Genomic DNA, 17702 nt, shown 5'->3' with positions numbered 1-17702 from the left:
GAAATTTTAATATATTTTAACATTGAATTCTTTTCATTACTTGTAGAGTGTCAGATTTAGTTTGACAGGTGTACCTTGGGATTGAACTTCTCCATCCAAACAATAAGTATTCAAGGAGACTGTGGTAGTGCAAAATTCCCTATATCATCCTCTAAGGGTGCTTAGACATCAGATTGGACCCATAGAGCTCAAAAGGGTACTTCTGCGACTACTCAATATACGTTTCCACTCTAAAATTCTCTGAAAAAACTCTGAGTAGTAATTGTGACGTGACCACATGGCCCACTAGGAATTGGACTGAAACCAATTCATTTCTGCAGACATTGAAAGGCCATTATCAAGTAAGTATGTTCAAATCACTAGTGACTCAGGCAAATTTGAATATGTGACCTAGAGGTGACGGACTCTACACCCTATTACCAATCACATGGGCCATCTGGTCCCTCCACTGCAAGATTTAACACACACACACACACACACACACACACAAAGGTTCATGCAGCATGCATCAAAAATTATCTGATTTAATTCTACCAGTTGTTTTTACAACAAAATGATTACCAAATGACTTCAAAAGAAATCAATAAAGTATTCAGGATTTCTCCCCCTTTTATTGATTCCCATTTACCACGGTTTCACAACAGTTTTTCTTCTCTTTGGGGGAAATTACAAAGAAATCAGTTGCAATGACAGTCATTTGCCTTTAATTTCACACTATCAAGAAGTGTTTCTGATTTCCAGCTCTCTGAAATTGCATTGAATCTATGAATGACTTGACCACCACCCAAACCACCTAGGTTACTACTCTTATGAAAGCTGTTAGCCCGGACAAAGGATTTCTGTTCAACATAGCATCAGCATCTTCAAGATAGTTGTTTCCTATTCAGTATATTTAGTTGCATAACAGCACAATGCATTTCTCATTTAGATAATGAACTCCCTCCTACTCTCCTAAACATGCTCATTCAAAAGATTTACCATGCCTGGGAAATGCACAGATTGCATTCCGATGAACAGTACAATTTCTTGCTATGGTTTCAAAAATGTCCTGCCATAAGAAGCGTCAGCAACCCCTCCCCCACAGGAACAATACATCAGCCCCAGCAGCCCCTGCGTCCCTTAGCAAGACAGAGCAGCAGCACCTGGGCTGTGTTTATTCCTTGGTTGGCAATGAACAGCTCTTTACATTTGCAGGACCGGTCCCTGCCATCTCAGGTGTCCTCTCCCAGGGTGAGGATCACAGCCAGTGCAGCCAGGCCGATCCCCCCTTGCCAGAGCCTGGCTGGGCCAGTCAGCCCCAGCGAGGAGCAGGAAGGTGGGTCTGTAACACGATCCCCACCCCCCTCCCCGGCCAGCCCTCGGGGCGGGAAGCGGGAGAAAGGAGGCCCCTTACCTGAGCTGTCCATGGTGCTGCTGCTGCCGTCCAGAGGCTGCGGCTGCGGCTGCTGTCGGGCCGGGCTCCGGGCTGCGGCCAGCACGGCCGGGATCACCCCTTGCTTGCTGCCGCCGGCTCGCTCCTTGCTGCCCCCGCGGAAGTCACCGTTGCTCTCCACCAGCTGCAAAGATTCGTACCCGTCATTGCTGGGCTTTTTGCGGTAGCTCCCGAGCAGGCTCATGGGCGAGGCCGGGGGGGGGGGAGGCTGCGCCGGCAGGGGCGGGAAATCGCACGCGCCTCGCCTTCCCCGGGGGGCCGCCGGGAGCAGCCCGAGCAGGGCCCTGCGTGCGGGGCGTGGGCCGCCGGCTCCGCTCCCCGGCTCGGCGCAGGGACTGAGCACAGCGCTCCCCGGCGGCCGCCACAGCCCAGCGCTGGGTGCTCGCAGGCTCGGCCCCGCTGGCCGGGAGCCAGCGCCTGTCTGGAGCCCGGGCCCGGAAGCGATCCGGGGGCGTCTGGCCCGGCCCGCGCCCTGCCTCTCGCGGCACCGCCAGGGAGGGGAGGGGAGGGACGCGCATGGCAGCGGCCCCCGCCCGGCAGGGCAGCGGAGTGGATGGGCCGCTCGCGGGGGGGCGAAGGCCTAATGGAGGCCTGGCTCAGCCTAAGGCTAAAAAAGCCTCTTAAGCCCCCCTGGTTTTAAAAGGGTTCGATGGGGGCTGAGTTCAGTCTTAGGGCCACAGTGCTCGTGGCCTCGGTTTGAAAATTCTGTCTTGTGTGTGTAACCCCCCCCCCCCAATAGTATATTATCTACACACACACACTGACTCATAGAATATCAGGGTTGGAAGGGACCTCAGGAGGTCATCTAGTCCAACCCCCTACTCAAAGCAGGACCAATCCTCAGGCAAATTTTTGCACCAGATTACTAAATGGCCCTTTCAAAGATTGAACTCACAACTCTGGGTTTAACAGGCCAACGCTCAAACCATTGAGCTACTCTCTCCCCACATACACCCTCTATATTATCTACATACACATACACCCTATATATTATCGACTCATGTCTTCTCCGCTCTTTATTCCAAACCCAATTTTCTCTTAGCAGTCAAGGAGTTTGAAAGAAAATGGAGAAAGTCTCTCTGATTCGGAGCTATAATTCACCTAACCTAATCAGACCAAGGACTGTAAAACCACAAACAAACTGCAGTCACTGGCACTGCCAGGACACTTGGACCAAACCCCCTCAAACAAATTACACCAGCCAATTCTGTCAATGCCACTTTTCTTGCCACAAGGCTTAGACTAAATTGATAGTGGTAGAGACATAAGAACGGCCATACTGGGTCAGACCCAGGGGCGGCTCTAGGCACCAGCAAAACAAGCTGGTGCCTAGGGCGGCAAAATGTAGGGGGCGTTCCCTGCCGCCGCGGGGGGGCGGCAGGCTGGGCCGGCGGACCTGCCGCAGTCATGCCTGCGGGAGGTCCACCGGAGCCCCGGGAGGACCGGACCTGCCGCAGGCTTGACTGCGGAGGGGGCGCTCGTCCCGCAGCTCGGCTGGACCTCCCGCAGGCATGACTGCGGACGGTTCGCTGGTCCCGCGGCTCGGCTGGACCTCCCGCAGGCATGCCTGCGGCAGCTCAACCAGAGCCGCCGGACCAGCGAACCGCCCGCAGCTGCAGGAGGTCCAGCCGAGCCGCGCGACCAGCGGACCCTCCGCAGTCATGCCCGCGGGAGGTCCGCTGCTCCCGTGGCTCCGGGGCGCCTCCCGCGCATGACTGTTTGGGGCGGCCAAAAACGTAGAGCCGCCCCTGGTCAGGCCAAAGGTCCATCAAGCCCAGGATCCTGTCTACCGACAGTGGCCAATGCCAGGTGCCCCAGAGGGAAAGAACAGAACAGGTAATCATCAAGTGATCCTGTCATCAAGTGATCATCAGATCATCAAGTGACCCTGTCACCCATTCCCAGCTAGCAAACAGAGGCTAGGGACATCATCCCTGCCATTGATGGACCTATCCTCCATACAGGGGCGGTCCATCCATATAGGCAAACTAGGCGATCACCTAGGGTGCCAAGTTAAATGGGGCGCCAAATTTGAGGAAAAAATCAAATTAAATAAAATGAAACATTAAAAAGATGAAAAAATACAAATAAAAGAACAAAGATGTCATTATTTCAATTCCCGTGCGTGTACAGAGGGACTATGAATTAGTCATTTCTCTACATTTCTGATAATTTATTAATATGTCAAATCTTTTATTTAGTGCAAAAATAAATAATATTTTAGCAAAAAAAATTTCAATTTGTATCATAGGGTCAAGATGACCCACTCCGCAATTTTGGTAAGCAATAACTCAGCCACAATGAAACACATCCGCCAGCAGCCAGAGCTGCAATGCTAGTGACACCTAACTCGAATATACATCCAGGTCGCATAGCCGGAAATTCATGTAGAGTGGAGATATTGCAAGTTGATACATGTCAAACGGTCATTTTAACACACGTCGCAGGTAGATGGTTAAGAATTGAGTGAATACTGTGAAAAATTGTGTGCCAAAGAATAAAGAATAACGCCTTTCAGCATTATAAATCCAAAAAGTGAGTATCTTTAAGCGTTATTAAACCTTAGTATATCAGGCTGTATAATTATGAACTTTTCTTTGTTATAACTGGTTCACATGTAATAAATAAGGTCCATAAAAGAAAAGTAACAGCGTTAACACTTAATAGACTACAAAAGTGATTTTGTCACGCTCCAAGTGGGTAACCGTGAGGAAGGGGATTACTTTCCAAACAACCAGTGTTGGGTTATAACATCAAAAAAGGTCATTTTGTTTCTGTGTAAATGCTGTAACTGTTTTAATAGGTAAGTGAGTGTACGTTATTAATCATTGAACCTTTAAACAGTGAAAAGACATGTTGGGATGGCTGCTATGTGGTTTAAATTGCCAATGTGATGGGTGTGTCAGCCATCCTTAAGGCTATAATGCTTGCAGTCAGGAGTACAGTACATAACAATATTCAAATGCCCCATGGCAGAAAGAGAAAAAAGAAAACCCTCAGGAGCTTAGTATCGTAAACAAAAGGCTCAGAAGGAAAAGGTCCAAGCAAAACAGCAGGGTTCCTTCCTGAAATATCTTCTCTTTAATCCCAATAAAGATGGAAGCAGTTCACAGCATCCAGATGAAGGAATTTTACTTGGAGAGGAGGTTAGCTCACATCCACATGGAAGCAGTTTGGAACATCAAGATGAAGATATATTACTTGGAGATGAGGGTAGCTCACATCCACAAAAAAGCAGTTTGGAAACTCAAGATGATGGAAACTTACTTCTAGATGAAGCTGCTCACAGCATCTGATATGGAAGTGGAGAAAATTTATTCACCTTCAGAGACACATGCAGTAAATGAAGTAAATGAAGTAGAAGGAAGAAAGGATGAGGAAGTTACAAACAAGTTACAGTATGGGGACCCAGCTTCATGGCCCAGATGTGATGACAGTCTGCAACAAATTCTCGTGGAACATGGACCCGAACAAGTTCATGAATTTCCCTTATCTAAGGACGGGAATAAAAGAAAATTCTCTGCTCAGCATTACAAGAGGAAACTCATTAATGGAGAAGAAATTCATCGAAACTGGTTACAATATTTAGTGTTGAAGGACTCTGTGTTTTGCTTTTGCTGCAAGTTGTTTAGAAATCAAGCAATTCTTACATCACTTATTGAAAATGGTTCGAAGGACTGGAAAAACATATCTTCAATTCTCTCTTCACATGAAAGAAGTACAGAACATTTGGAATGTTTTCAAAACTGGAAATAACCTTGAATTACGATTGAAAAAAGGAAAAACTGTCGATGAAGAAAATTTACATGTGATGAAGGAAAAAGAAGAATATTGGCAACAAATATTAGAGCGTCTGATTGCTTTAGTGAGAGTTCTCGGTGGGCAAAATTTAGCATTCCATGGCCGCTGTAGAAATGAAAAATTATACACTCCAGGTAATGGAAGCTTTTAAAAATTTGTTGAATACCTAGCTTTGTTTGATCCAGTCATGAAGTAGCAGCTATGTAAAATAACTGATCATGAAACACAGGTTTATTACTTAGGAAAAAACATGCAGAATGAACTGATTCAAATCCTAGCAAATGTCATTAAAAAGAAAATTGTAGAAGCTGTCCATTCTGCAAAATACTTTTCAATAATACTGGACTTTATACCAGATGTGTGTCATGTTGAACAAATGATGCTTTGAAGCCTCTTTGCTATGAACCTGGAAACATTTATGATGCCCTAATTGAAATTTCTGGTACTTCCTTTACTGAATAATATGGCACATTCAGATGCAGAAGCTCTTGCAAATGGCCTTTCCAAGTTGACTTCACTCATTTTGTGGTATAATATCATTTCCAAGATTAACCTCACTAGTAAGCAGCTTCAGGAAAAGAACTTGAACATACATTCTGCTATTCAAAACTGCAGCAAACTAAAAATATTCTGGAGGAATTCAGAAGTGATGAAGGGTTCGAAAGAACATTGGTAGATTCTCTCGAGCTTGCTGAAGAAATAGATTTTCCAACAGAATTTGAACCAGAGCCAGTTTGCATTGGGCAAAAGAAACAGCAGTTTCTGAGACACACCCATTCAGAACCCAAAACAAAGGTTCAAAGTGAATTTCTGCTTCGCAGTCCTTGATACTGCTATTCACTCGGTTGACGAAAGATTTCAACAGATGCAGCAGCTAGAGTCAGTATTTGGCTCTCTATATGATATCCACAGCTTGAAAAAGAAAACAGCAAAAAAGATAAGAGAATTTTGTATAAAACTGGAGTCGCATTGACTTATGAAAATTCAGAAGACATTGATGCTACCGATTTGTGTAGTGAGCTTCAGACTTTTTCAAGACAACTTAAGAAACATTCCACTCCTGAAGAAGTACTGAAGTTTGTTTGTGAAAATAAACTCACAGACAGTTTTCCAAGCATTTTTATAGCTCTACGCATTCTTTTAACTTTGCCAGTTTCCGTAGCTAGTGGGGAACATAGCTTCTCAAACTTAAAATTGATAAAAACATATCTGCGTTCAACAGTGGTACAAGAGAGACTTGTTGGACTTGCCACAATGTCAGTAGGGCATGAAATAGGTGGAAAACTGGATCTAAAAGAACTAGTGACTGAATTTTCAAAACTTAAAGCAAGAAAAAGTAATGTTTTAAGAGCACAGTGTGTTTTTTATTAGGAGTGTTTTGTAAATACAGGTTAAAGTTCATTGAAGAGTTTTCTTATTTCTTTCTATATTGGATGTGGTGGTAATGGCAGTTAAAGCAGGATAATGTAATGGATGATTTTGGATTTGTAATAATAAAAATAATTAACATTTTAATGCATTTTTATTTGAAATCAGACTGAAATATCATCCAGCTGTCGTATACAAATCTATTCTGAAAATTTCATGTCTCTATTTTATCTGATCTCAGAAACATTGGTTGGACAGATGGACGGATGGACAAACTGAATAATTAAGCCTCTGTTTAAAAAAAAACCCCTTAAAAAACATTAAAAGGAAAAAAGGAGCAAAATGTTTCCCAGTTTTACCAAAAACCTCAGCCTAGATCTGCCCTTGGGACTTGGGGATGGGGGTGCTGGTTGCATGGTTTGCCTGGGGCACCAGTTGCTGGCAGCTAGTCTAGGGCCACCCCTGTCTCCGTGAACTTATCTAGTTCTTTTTTGAACCCTGTTATAGTCTTGGCCTTCACAACATCCTCTGGTAGGAGTTCCACAGGTTGACTGTGCATTGTGTGGAAAAAATACTTCCTTTTGTTTGTTTTAAACCCTGCTGCCTATTCATTTCATTTGGTGTCCCCTAGTTCTTGTGCTCTGAGAAGGAGTAAATAACACTTCCTTATTTACTTTCTCCACACCAGTCATGATTTTATAGACCTCTATCGTATCCCCCCTTAGTCATCTCTTTTCCAAGCTGAAAAGTCCCAGTCTTATTAATCTCTCCTCGTATGGCTTCTGTTCCATACCCCTAATCATTTTTGTTGCCCTTTTCTGAACCTTTTCCAAATCCAATCTATCATTTTTGAGATGGGGTGACCACGTCTGCACAGAGTATTCAAGATGTGGGCGTACCATGGATTTATATAGCAACAATATGATATTTTCTGTCTTATTATCTATCCCTTTCTTAATGATTCCCAACATTCTGTTCGTTTTTTTTGACTGCCACTGCACATTGAACAGACGTTTTCAGAGCAAGCAGATGTTTTCAGAGACACAAACAATTTTTTTAAATGTTGGCTCTCTCCCCCTTCCCCTCCTCTCCACTCCCAAATATATTTTAGGAGAGTTTGTTTTGTTTGTAGAAGGTGCTTATTTGATAGCCCTGAACCATGAAATCCCGAATCCCTGAGTTTATTCTCTTCATGTTGACAGTGCCACTGTCCTGAATATGTGCTTTAGCCCAGTTTTAGAGTTACCATAATGCAGATCCCTCTGTGCTGAGACTGCCAAACAAACAGCTAGTTCATGCCTACCATGATGGTGGATTTTGTGGTGTTGATTGGATGACCCAAGCTGATTTCATACAGACCAAGAACCCATCTGATGAGACCTGTGCAGGATAGGAAGGATGGCCTAGTGTTGGTATGCTGGTCTGGGGCCAGACTACACTAGAATCACTGCAGCTGTGCCACTGTAGTGCTGCTAGTGCAGACACTCTATGCCAACAGCAGAGAGCTCTCCCATCGGCAAAATAAATCCACTTCTGCGTGTGGTGGTAGCTATGTCAATGGGAGAAGCTCTCCCACTGACATAGCGCTGTAAACTCTGGTGCTTAGTTCGATGTAATTTACATGACTCGGGGGTGGCTTTTTTACATCCCTGAGCAAAACATAAGTGCTGGTGTGTAGAAGCCCTGGGACTCAGAAGAGCTGTATTCAGTTCTTGGTTCAGATACAGACTTCTGGTGTGACCCTGGGCAAATCACTTAATCTCTCTTCTCTATCTGTAAAAAAATCTCTCTTCTCTATCTTCTCTATCTGTACATTTCCCTACTTCACAAGGGTGTTGCCTGAATATAATCCATTAATGATTGTGAGGTGCTCAGATACTGACTACAGTGCTAAAGCCTATGTGAGTATCTAGATGCAGAGATCGCCAGCCCAGACGAGGTTAGAATGGGTGGTGTCAACTTGAAATGTTTGATTTTTATCATTAATTGCTAGCCTGTCTTCTGTTTGCTCTGCCCAATTTATTTTTAGACATTTGTATAGGTGGATTTCTCACTGTATAACACAGAGGATTGTCCTTGAACAATACAATAGTCAAATGTTACTCTGTATTTATATTTTAAGCACCCAAGGTAGTTCATGTTTTAGTCATTTCCGTTTGTAGTGGTCTAGGAGTGTAAAATCTGACATACAGACTATAAAAAAAAAAAGTTTAGCCACCATGAAGCTTGCACAGCCTACCAAAGCAACCAAGCAATGTTATTGCTTTACATGTGGGCCTCCCCACATCCTGCCCTTCTTGTTGTTTCATCACTATTTGGACGTAGAAAAACAAATTAAAACAAATTGTGTTTTCCTGTAAAGTAGTAGTCATGAAAGCAGTAATGCCAAGATGAAACTCTATTGCAATTCCCACAATTTGAGGTATTAAAAACACTTGGCTTTCAACTTTATGCTTAACACTCCAAGAGAGTGGGCAGCTGGTACAATCATAACTCATCATATACTATTGATTATATAACTCCTCAAATGCTGTATTGCTGGGTAGAGAAGATTCTAGGCCAGAGATGCACCTGTGCAGGAGAACACACAAGTTTGAAAGTGACAAAATAAAGGACATCATGTCCAAAGATATGTAATAAAGGACACCATCTCCAAAGGTATGTAATTTGGAATGAAAATCAAAACTAATTCTGTGGTAGGTTTGTATAAGTTCTGCCCCTTCATTATATTGTGTTAAAATACTGTATGAAGTAAAATGCAGAGAGCAAATCTTGCCAGTATGCTTCATGTGAGAAATATGTTAACAAGAAACCAATCTGAATATCCAGTAGAGCAAAACTCATGTATTTGTTTGGATCCATGCAGTGCTGAGAGACACACCTCACATTAGGCAGCCGGTAAATCCTGAATGATTGTGAAAGTCTGTACAATCAAAGTGGATTTATTTCTGTTTTCTTTATTCAAAAATACCAAATTCAATTTTTGCAGTGTTTTCTGAAAGAGTTCATGGTCCTGTTATGGTATGTCTACACTATTTGCTGGATTGGCAGGCAGCAATCAATCCAGTGGGGGTCGATTTATCGTGTCTAGTTTAGACACGATAAATCGATCCCCAAGTGCTCTCCCGTCGACTCCTGTACTCCACCGCCACGAGAGGTACAGGCGGAGTCAATGGGGGAGCAGCAGCAAACGCACTGTGGTGAAGACACCACGGTAAGTCGATCTAAGTACATTGACTTCAGGTATGTTATTCACGTAGCTGAAGTTGCATAACTTAGATCAATTCCCCGCTCAAGTGTAGACCAGGCCTTATAGAGGTGAGGCCTGTGAGTGAACTGATTCAAGTCTATGGCAACTCTAAATAAGGCTAGCTAATTTCATATCTGAATATTTCACTGGACTCTATCCCCTTTAAATATACAAAAAATTGCCTGTATCAATATAGTATTTACATAGGATAGTCATTCCCTTTTATTAGTCTATTCTGTAATGTACAAGAAAGTTTTCCTGAAAGTGTAATTCATTTGTATTCTCAATTAGTTAATTAAATTGGCTCTAAATGCTGTTTAAGATGTTTTTATTTCTTTCAACAATGTAGTTCAGAACAATAATACACATGCAATAGGAACTGGGAATCAGAACAAAGCCAGCTTCACCCTAGCTACAAAAATTTATGGTTGAAATTTGTGACTAAATTTTATATTTAGAAAAGATAGTTGAACAAAAGGTGTGTAATTTAAGGAAAATAATTTTGCATCATGAACTAATTGTTGCTTTGATTACTACATTCAATTCCTTTGAAAAGTATATTTTATTCATTATTCTGTTTTACCCTAGTTAAACCAAGTTAGTGAACTTTTGGGGGCACTGTTGAAATATTCACATATTTCAAAACATTTTGGGCTAGTCACCAAATGTTGTTCTCTGCATTAAGAGGCTGATCCTGCTCCCACTGAAGTCAATAGAAAAACTCCCTGTGATTGGAGAAGAATCAGATCCTGACAGCCTCATCCAAAGCAAACACCTTTCCATTAAATGAGGCTGGATTTACATTGATGTTTAATATACCTGTGTTTTGTGGAATGTAGTCTATACAAAGAATGAAGTTTTTCCATATTATATGTCCTCAGTTTCCACCGGTATGACCCTCTCTGGTTATTCCAACAGATAGCACATATTGCTATCAATGCCCTGTGAATGAAGCTCATTAAAGTACATTCAGATTTTTCTTTCAGCATCTGAAGTGGCTCCAGCTACTAATCCCATTTCAGTTTCAGTCAATGAAGCCTAATGAGGTTCTTTCCGTGGATTTCTTGTGTCACAGCATTTTTTATTTGAGGACATATGAGCAAAAAGGGAATAAGCAAATTGGTGATCATTAAAGCAGCCCTATTTATGGCAAACTGCTGCACCCCAAGAAGGGTTACCCAAACCACTAAAGGAATTAGTGTCTGCAGCATTAAGAAGCAAGGCCCAGGAGAGCAAAGAATGTAGAAGGCAGATGTCAGAATCCTTACAGCAATTCTGCTCTTGGATACCTGTGACTCAAATTTTGAGATTCTGAAGTGCACAGCGGCTGTACTTGGAACTCATCCCTGGAAGTCCCAGCTCAAGCAAGTCACACTGAACTCAATGGGACTTACCCACATGAGTAAAGGTTTGCTGGATGATGCCCTTAATCTGGCAACCCATCCCATGCATCGTGCACTTATTATAGTCTAGTGGTTTTAAGCATGTAAGATCTGTGCCATCCTCCAAGGAAGAGAACTCCCCTTAGTAAAAATAATTAGTTTAATAAATGTAAGAGGAGAGTCGCAAAGATAGCTTTCCCCTTGCTAAATGTTTACGGTGCTTAGAATCTATAGCATAGCAGCTAGTACATATTAGATAGTGAGGGATTGTATTCTTTCGATTCCCATTTTATTAGTTTGATGTTTAGTGTAGTTAGACTGCAAGAATTTAGCATAGTTAAGATATTCATAATTTTTGGAAAGCTAGCAGAATCCTTACTAGCATTAATAAGGCTACCTAATCTAACCTTTTTACTGTAATACCCCATTCGTCTCTTTGGTATCTGCACTGCATCATTTACATGTTAAAGGTCCAATCTGCTGAGACACTGGCTGCCAGTTCTTGATACCTTACAGAATTAGAGTCCAAGACTGGGTTTACATTCTCTTTCAGACTATTTCAAAAACGCTGTCTCTAGTAGTGGTCATTACTGAAGCAACCATTTTTTTACACCCTTTAAAAAATATATAAAAAAGCATGACAGTTTTCTTCTTCAGCTATAATTTAGCACTCTAGATAACTTCATTGTTATACAAACAGTTGGATGCCCCTTGAACACTAGAAAAATACTATTTTGTTTTTTTATTTAAAAATAAAATGAAAACCTCCCAACTGGACTTATTAGTTCCACTCTTGCACATCAGTTCCGTTTCTCAAGGCCCTATCTGAATGCTTGAATAGCACATATATTTTATAGGCACCCGTCTCAGAGATGTACCACTGCTGCATGGGACTTGAGCTCCATCACCTGCATATTATGTAGCCCTTTGCGGTAGTAGTAAGATGTTGCCTCTATTTGAATTATTATTTGATGGCTTGTGCTAGGACTCCCAGGCTCTTAGCTGCATAGCAGGAAGCTGGAAGCCCTAGCCCTAAGACAGTCTGCGGCTGCCTTAAGCTGCGGACTCTGGCAGTCCAGGCTCACCAGCAACCTAGCAAGTGAGCTGGGAGGAAACCAGGCAGGTTTCTAGTAGAAAGCTGCCTGTGTTTGGCAGAAGATTGTTGAAATCAAACTGTTGGTTTACATGAATTGGCATTTTCCAACAAACGTTTCATTGGAAAATTCCTGGCCAGCTCTACCTAACCCACAGTCGTGTCACCATTATCCACTGTACTATCAGAAACATTTTCAAAAGTGCCTAAGTTGCATTGACAAGTCATGCTTGGAAATGGGGCTTAGGCTCCAAAGTCAGTTAGGCGTGTTAGAAAATTTTACTCTGGCTAAACTCAGGCCCCGATCCTGTAAACCGTTTAATGTGGGCAGATCCTAGGCCTATGCAGAGTTCTATTGACTTCGGTGGGCTTTAGAGAGCTCCTCCCACAAAGATCTGATCACATCGTCATGGCCTTAGATTATGAGTTCTCTGGTACAAGGAGCTATGTCCATTTATGACATTTTATTGGTAACAAAATTGCCATCAAACCATGGAAATGTTAGACTGTATCAGAACAACATGTACAGACTGAGAACACATGCCTATAAATTAAATTACAATTATACTCAGACTCAAACTTTAAGGTCAGAAGGGACCATCATGATCATCTAGTATGACCTCCTGCACATTGCAGGCCACAGAACCTCACCCACCTACTCCTGTTAGACCCCTAATCTCTGGCTGAGTTACTGAAATCCTCAAATCGTGGTTGAAAAACTTCAAGTTACAGAGAATCCACCATTTACACTAGTTTAACCTGCAAGTGACCCATGTCCCATGCTGCAGAGGAAGGCGAAAAATCCCCAGGGTCTCTGCCAATCTGACCTAGGGGAAAATTCCTTCCTGACCCCAAATATGGTGATCAGTTAGACCTTGAGCATGTGGGAAAGACCCACCAGCCAGACACACGGGAAGGAATTCTCTGTAGTGACTCAGAGCCCTCCCCATCTAGTGTCCCATCACCAGCCATTGTAGATATTTACTGCTAGCAGTCACAGATTGCCTACATGCCATTGTAGGCAGTCTCATCATATCATCCCCCCATAAATTTATCAAGCTCAGTCTTGAAACCAGTTAGGTTTGTTGCCCCCACTGCTCCCCTTAAGGCTGTTCCAGAACTTCACTCCTCTGATGGTTAGAAACCTTCATCTAATTTCAAGTCTAAACTTCTTAGTGGCCAGTTTATATCCCTTTGTCCATACACATGGAATACTGATATAACAATCGAATGCCAGTAATAAAATCAGTGTAAAGGAGCTTTAGATCTATTGGTTCATCGTTTGTAAGAAATACAATAGGATTGCCTATTATAGTACCGTTGGGAATGTTCCGCTCCACAAAAGCGATAGTTTTCCACTTTTTCCTGTTTTCATGCTTCTCCTTTATTATTCTTTGCTTTCCTTCTCCTTCGTTCCCCTCTTGTCACCCTTGTTTGCCTTCTCATGTATTCCCTAGATTTTTTTCTATTAAACTATCCTTACCTCTGCACAAATTATTTCTGTAAGTCCTTTCATTTGAAGAGTTATTTCTAGTTAATTTCAGTCTGCACTTCACCCTTATGCTCTATTTGCCAAAGAGAGAGCATTTCTCGCTCACTCTCTCATTTGTACATGGGAAAGAAATCAGCGATTGCTGTGCAGTAGCTGACTCTAGAAAGGGTTTTCAAAGTATATTTTGAAGACATTTTCTTTAGAAGTGTGCATCACCACTGAGGTCCATAAAGCGTTTCCACAACAAACTGCTTTACATAAAATGTAATTTCTACCAAATGACCTTTACTGTACCATTAAAAAAAGGTGTATTGTTAAATTAAACGCAGATTGTATATGTTAAAGTTATGTTCTGGGTCATAGCCAAACCGTCAAAACCAAGTACATTCTGATCTGAATTATGGCTGTACACTGTCCTTGTTTCCTCATTCTAACACTGTATGGGCCTCTGTCATCAGTTCCCTCTGCACCAGTAAGCAGTGTCTACTTTTATATTCAAATCTATTGTTACCATTACACTACCACCAGTGCTGGTCCACCAGTGGGAGCTCTAGCATAGGCTCCAGCAGTTGCCTGCATTTTTAGCAGTCTCTCATGAGCTGGCTTTTGATAACTTTTCTTCAAAACTAGTCAGACATGGGTGGATTCTGGAGAGCATATAGCCTTCTAGATCAGCTGCAGATGTCTCCAATATATATCTCCTAGAAGCCTTACCCAGAATTCTTAGGTCCAATCCACACCTTCAGTGACCTTTCATTGAGGTAAACAGGAACTTTGTATGGAGGGGGGTCTCTGTCATGCCAAGAGATTGCAACACTAACTTATGCTCCTGTAGACATGCAGCTAACTGATAAAATATGGATAATATGAAGAAGCAGAGTCTCATGGTTAAGGTACAGGAGCAGGAGTCAGTCTATATGGATTCTGTTCCTGATTCTAACACAGAGTATGTGTGTGACACTGGATGACTCAGTTAACTTCTCTGTACCTCAATTTCCTCATCTGTAAATCAGGGCTGATATGCCCCTCCTTCGTGTGGTGTTCAGAGGCTTCATTAATCACTGGGGAGATGCTATACATTGTCCAATAATATTTATGCAGATACACTACTCCCAGGCTTAGTACTTGAATAGTGTTTTCAGGAAAATTTTAAATTTTGGAAATTTTGTCACTGGCAAATAGGTCCCTTTTTCTTTTGGTTCCAATCTAGTACCAAACGATAAGGGCTAGGTAGGATCTGGTGATCTGAATCCTTGTTCCCCTCCTGCTGATATTCAAAACAATTTGAATTGCTGTTCCGGTTTTGCCCACTTCTAGTGAAAGGTAAATGCAGAGGTGAGAAATGTTTCATATTTGCCTTTGAACACTGAAACATTTAATTCATGCATTAAACATTTGTTTTCCCATGTCAGATGAAGCCAGGAGTGCTACTGTAGCAAAGTATAAAACAAACAGGGATCTCAAAAGCCTTGTTGATGTTTATTGGAACAGATCAAATACCTCAAAAATATTTACAAACATTTAAGCCATGAAGTCACTTTGGTGACTATTCAAGGCCCTTATTAGTTTTCCACAAACATTTGTATCTGATCTTGGGTTAGCAAGAATATTCAGTGAAGGAAAGTCACGAACACATTTGTAATTGTACTCACTCAAATACTTGCACCAGAAGTGTTCATTCAGCCATCCTGAAAGTATTTTGTGGGTTTGAGAGTGAGTCAGTCAGGGAGCAGATTCATTCCCATGTGACTTATGGTGTTTGTGCTAAGAGTCTGCTCACTTAAGCCTTTCTTGGCAAGTAGTTCACAAGTAATCTACAAACAGAAATGTTTGTCTAAACTTTCTGTCAAATAATTTTGAACAAGTTTGTAAAAATCTACATCTGAACAAGAATGAGTAATGAAATGAGCAAAGGGCTAGTTTAATAAAAAATCGCATTCTGAATAGTTGGTGCAGCTCTACTAAGAATCTTTAAAACAATACATCTGAATCTGAAACTCTTCCAGTTCTCTTTCTCTATGGGCCTCCTTGAGCCTTGTCTCAATTGTTATCTGCCCTCAGACAGTACCCATCATTAGGTCTTACCTTCACTATGGAAGGCTCCACCATATGCAGATCTATCACATTGACATAGCTTCCTTCTTCATTTCCTGCTAAAAAAATTCCTCAACATTCTTATGTCCGAGGTTTTCTAGTATGGCCAGTGTTGGCCCCATAATTATTATAATCTTCCTCCCCAACCCTTTCTTTCCTTGTTTTGATATTAGACCTCATTAATTGGTTTTGTTTGTCTGAATTTTGAAGGGTTGTAGTCGTATTTTAATCTTGTTAAAACATTGGAGAGGAGGTATGACCTGCTGGTCTAAGTACAAGATGTAGAATTAGAAGATATGCATTTTGTTCTGCAGACTGTGACTCCTTGGCCATATCACTTAACCTCTTTGTGCCTGTTTGCACATCTGAAAATGTATATTTTAAAGCACCCCTAACTAACCGACTAGATTTGTGAAGGATGAGAATTTCAGAAGCACTCGCCGTTGGCCTAATTGTGTTCCCATTAAAGTCAGTGGGAATTTTACCACTGATTTTAACGGGAGCAGAATTAGGTCAATGCGGAGTGCTTTGGAAAATTCCAATTCAGCATACTCAGCTGTTTGCCTCAGTATTGTGCAGCAATGAGTCACAAAGATTAATCAGCCATTTTGTGTATAAGTAATGTCTACAGCTGCATGTTGCATTATAGGGTTTTTCAGTTGTGCTTAGAAGTGCAACAACAACACAAGAATTTGGGAATCACTTTTTGCAAAAAAGTATAACTTTGCAGCACTTGAATTTCTTTTTTAAAAAGGGATCATTCTCAATGAAACAGTGCAACTAACTAAAATAAAGATTAAAAACATCAGGCTGCCTTTTAGAAATATCAGCAAATGAGTTACCACTGGATAATTTCAATTCTTGCTGCTGTAATGTTCGGTTTAGGGCACAAAAATTATTGAAACAGAGTTTTGGTTCATTTAAGAGAAACATATTTAAATATAAATAAAACCCAATTTTTTTATTTAAAAAAAAGTAATTTATTTTTTAAAGAAAAGCTTAAAAACCAAGAACCTAATAGATTTCCTTTCACATATATTTGAGATCCCTGCACGTATTTGTTCAAATCCAGTTCAAATGTCATTTGATGCAGTCAGCACTGTGTGTCCAAAAATCCACATGACCTGATTTTCAGAGGTGTTAGGAACTTTCAGGTCTTATTGGCTTTATTACTCAGTACCTGTGAAAAGAAATCAGGCCATCTGCTCCCCACTAGCCATGATGAAATCAAGGAGAAAAACTCAGTCTATAAAATGTTTTAATGAAAATTTAGATAAATGTATCAGATTATTATTCCATCAAGTTTTATATCCTACCACCCTGGCAGTTGCCAATGGCTGATATTAACCCATATTGCATCTAGCCTATCATTATTTGTATGGTGAGGTGGTACCAAGAGGCCCCAGCTGAAATCAGGACCTCATAGTGCTAGGCACTATAAAACCCAGAGTAAGAGACAGTCCATACCCCCAAAAACTTATCCTTGAAACAGACCAGGAGTCGAAGGGAACATAGACGCATAAAGAGTTGAAGTGGCTTGCATAAGATTGCACAGCAGGTCAGTGGCAGAGCTGGTAACACAACCCAGGTCTCCTGACTCCCAATCTGGTGTCCTACTCACTGAACCACACTGCATCTCAGTCTGCAATAACTATGCAAAGCTGTACAGGCGGGGGCAAAGAGAGGGTCCTTCCTTACCCCTCCATTACATCAGTTTCCTTGACTCATTTACTTAATTAACCTTGCAGAACTGTCCCAAATGGTGATGTTACCTGATAATATTCAGCAGT

At 41.7% G+C, this 17702-nt stretch overlaps 1 protein-coding gene across 2 annotated transcripts in view; it reads right to left on the bottom strand.

Annotated features, from left to right (window-relative positions):
- The window catches only part of DNAJC6 (DnaJ heat shock protein family (Hsp40) member C6), a 63138-nt gene extending 61522 nt beyond the window's left edge, over nucleotides 1-1616 (bottom strand). For both annotated transcript variants that reach the window (XM_045028725.1, XM_045028726.1), the window contains exon 1: nucleotides 1394-1616. In XM_045028725.1, coding sequence (XP_044884660.1) covers nucleotides 1394-1616 — 223 coding nt within the window. The remainder of the gene's footprint in view (nucleotides 1-1393) is intronic.
- Between the last annotated feature and the right edge of the window lie 16086 nt (nucleotides 1617-17702).

This window comes from Mauremys mutica, chromosome 8 (assembly GCF_020497125.1).
Source record: "Mauremys mutica isolate MM-2020 ecotype Southern chromosome 8, ASM2049712v1, whole genome shotgun sequence".
NCBI classification, from domain to species: Eukaryota; Metazoa; Chordata; order Testudines; family Geoemydidae; genus Mauremys; species Mauremys mutica.
The sequence above is the reverse complement of the archived record's forward strand: the minus strand, read 5'-3'. Positions and strand labels throughout refer to the sequence as shown.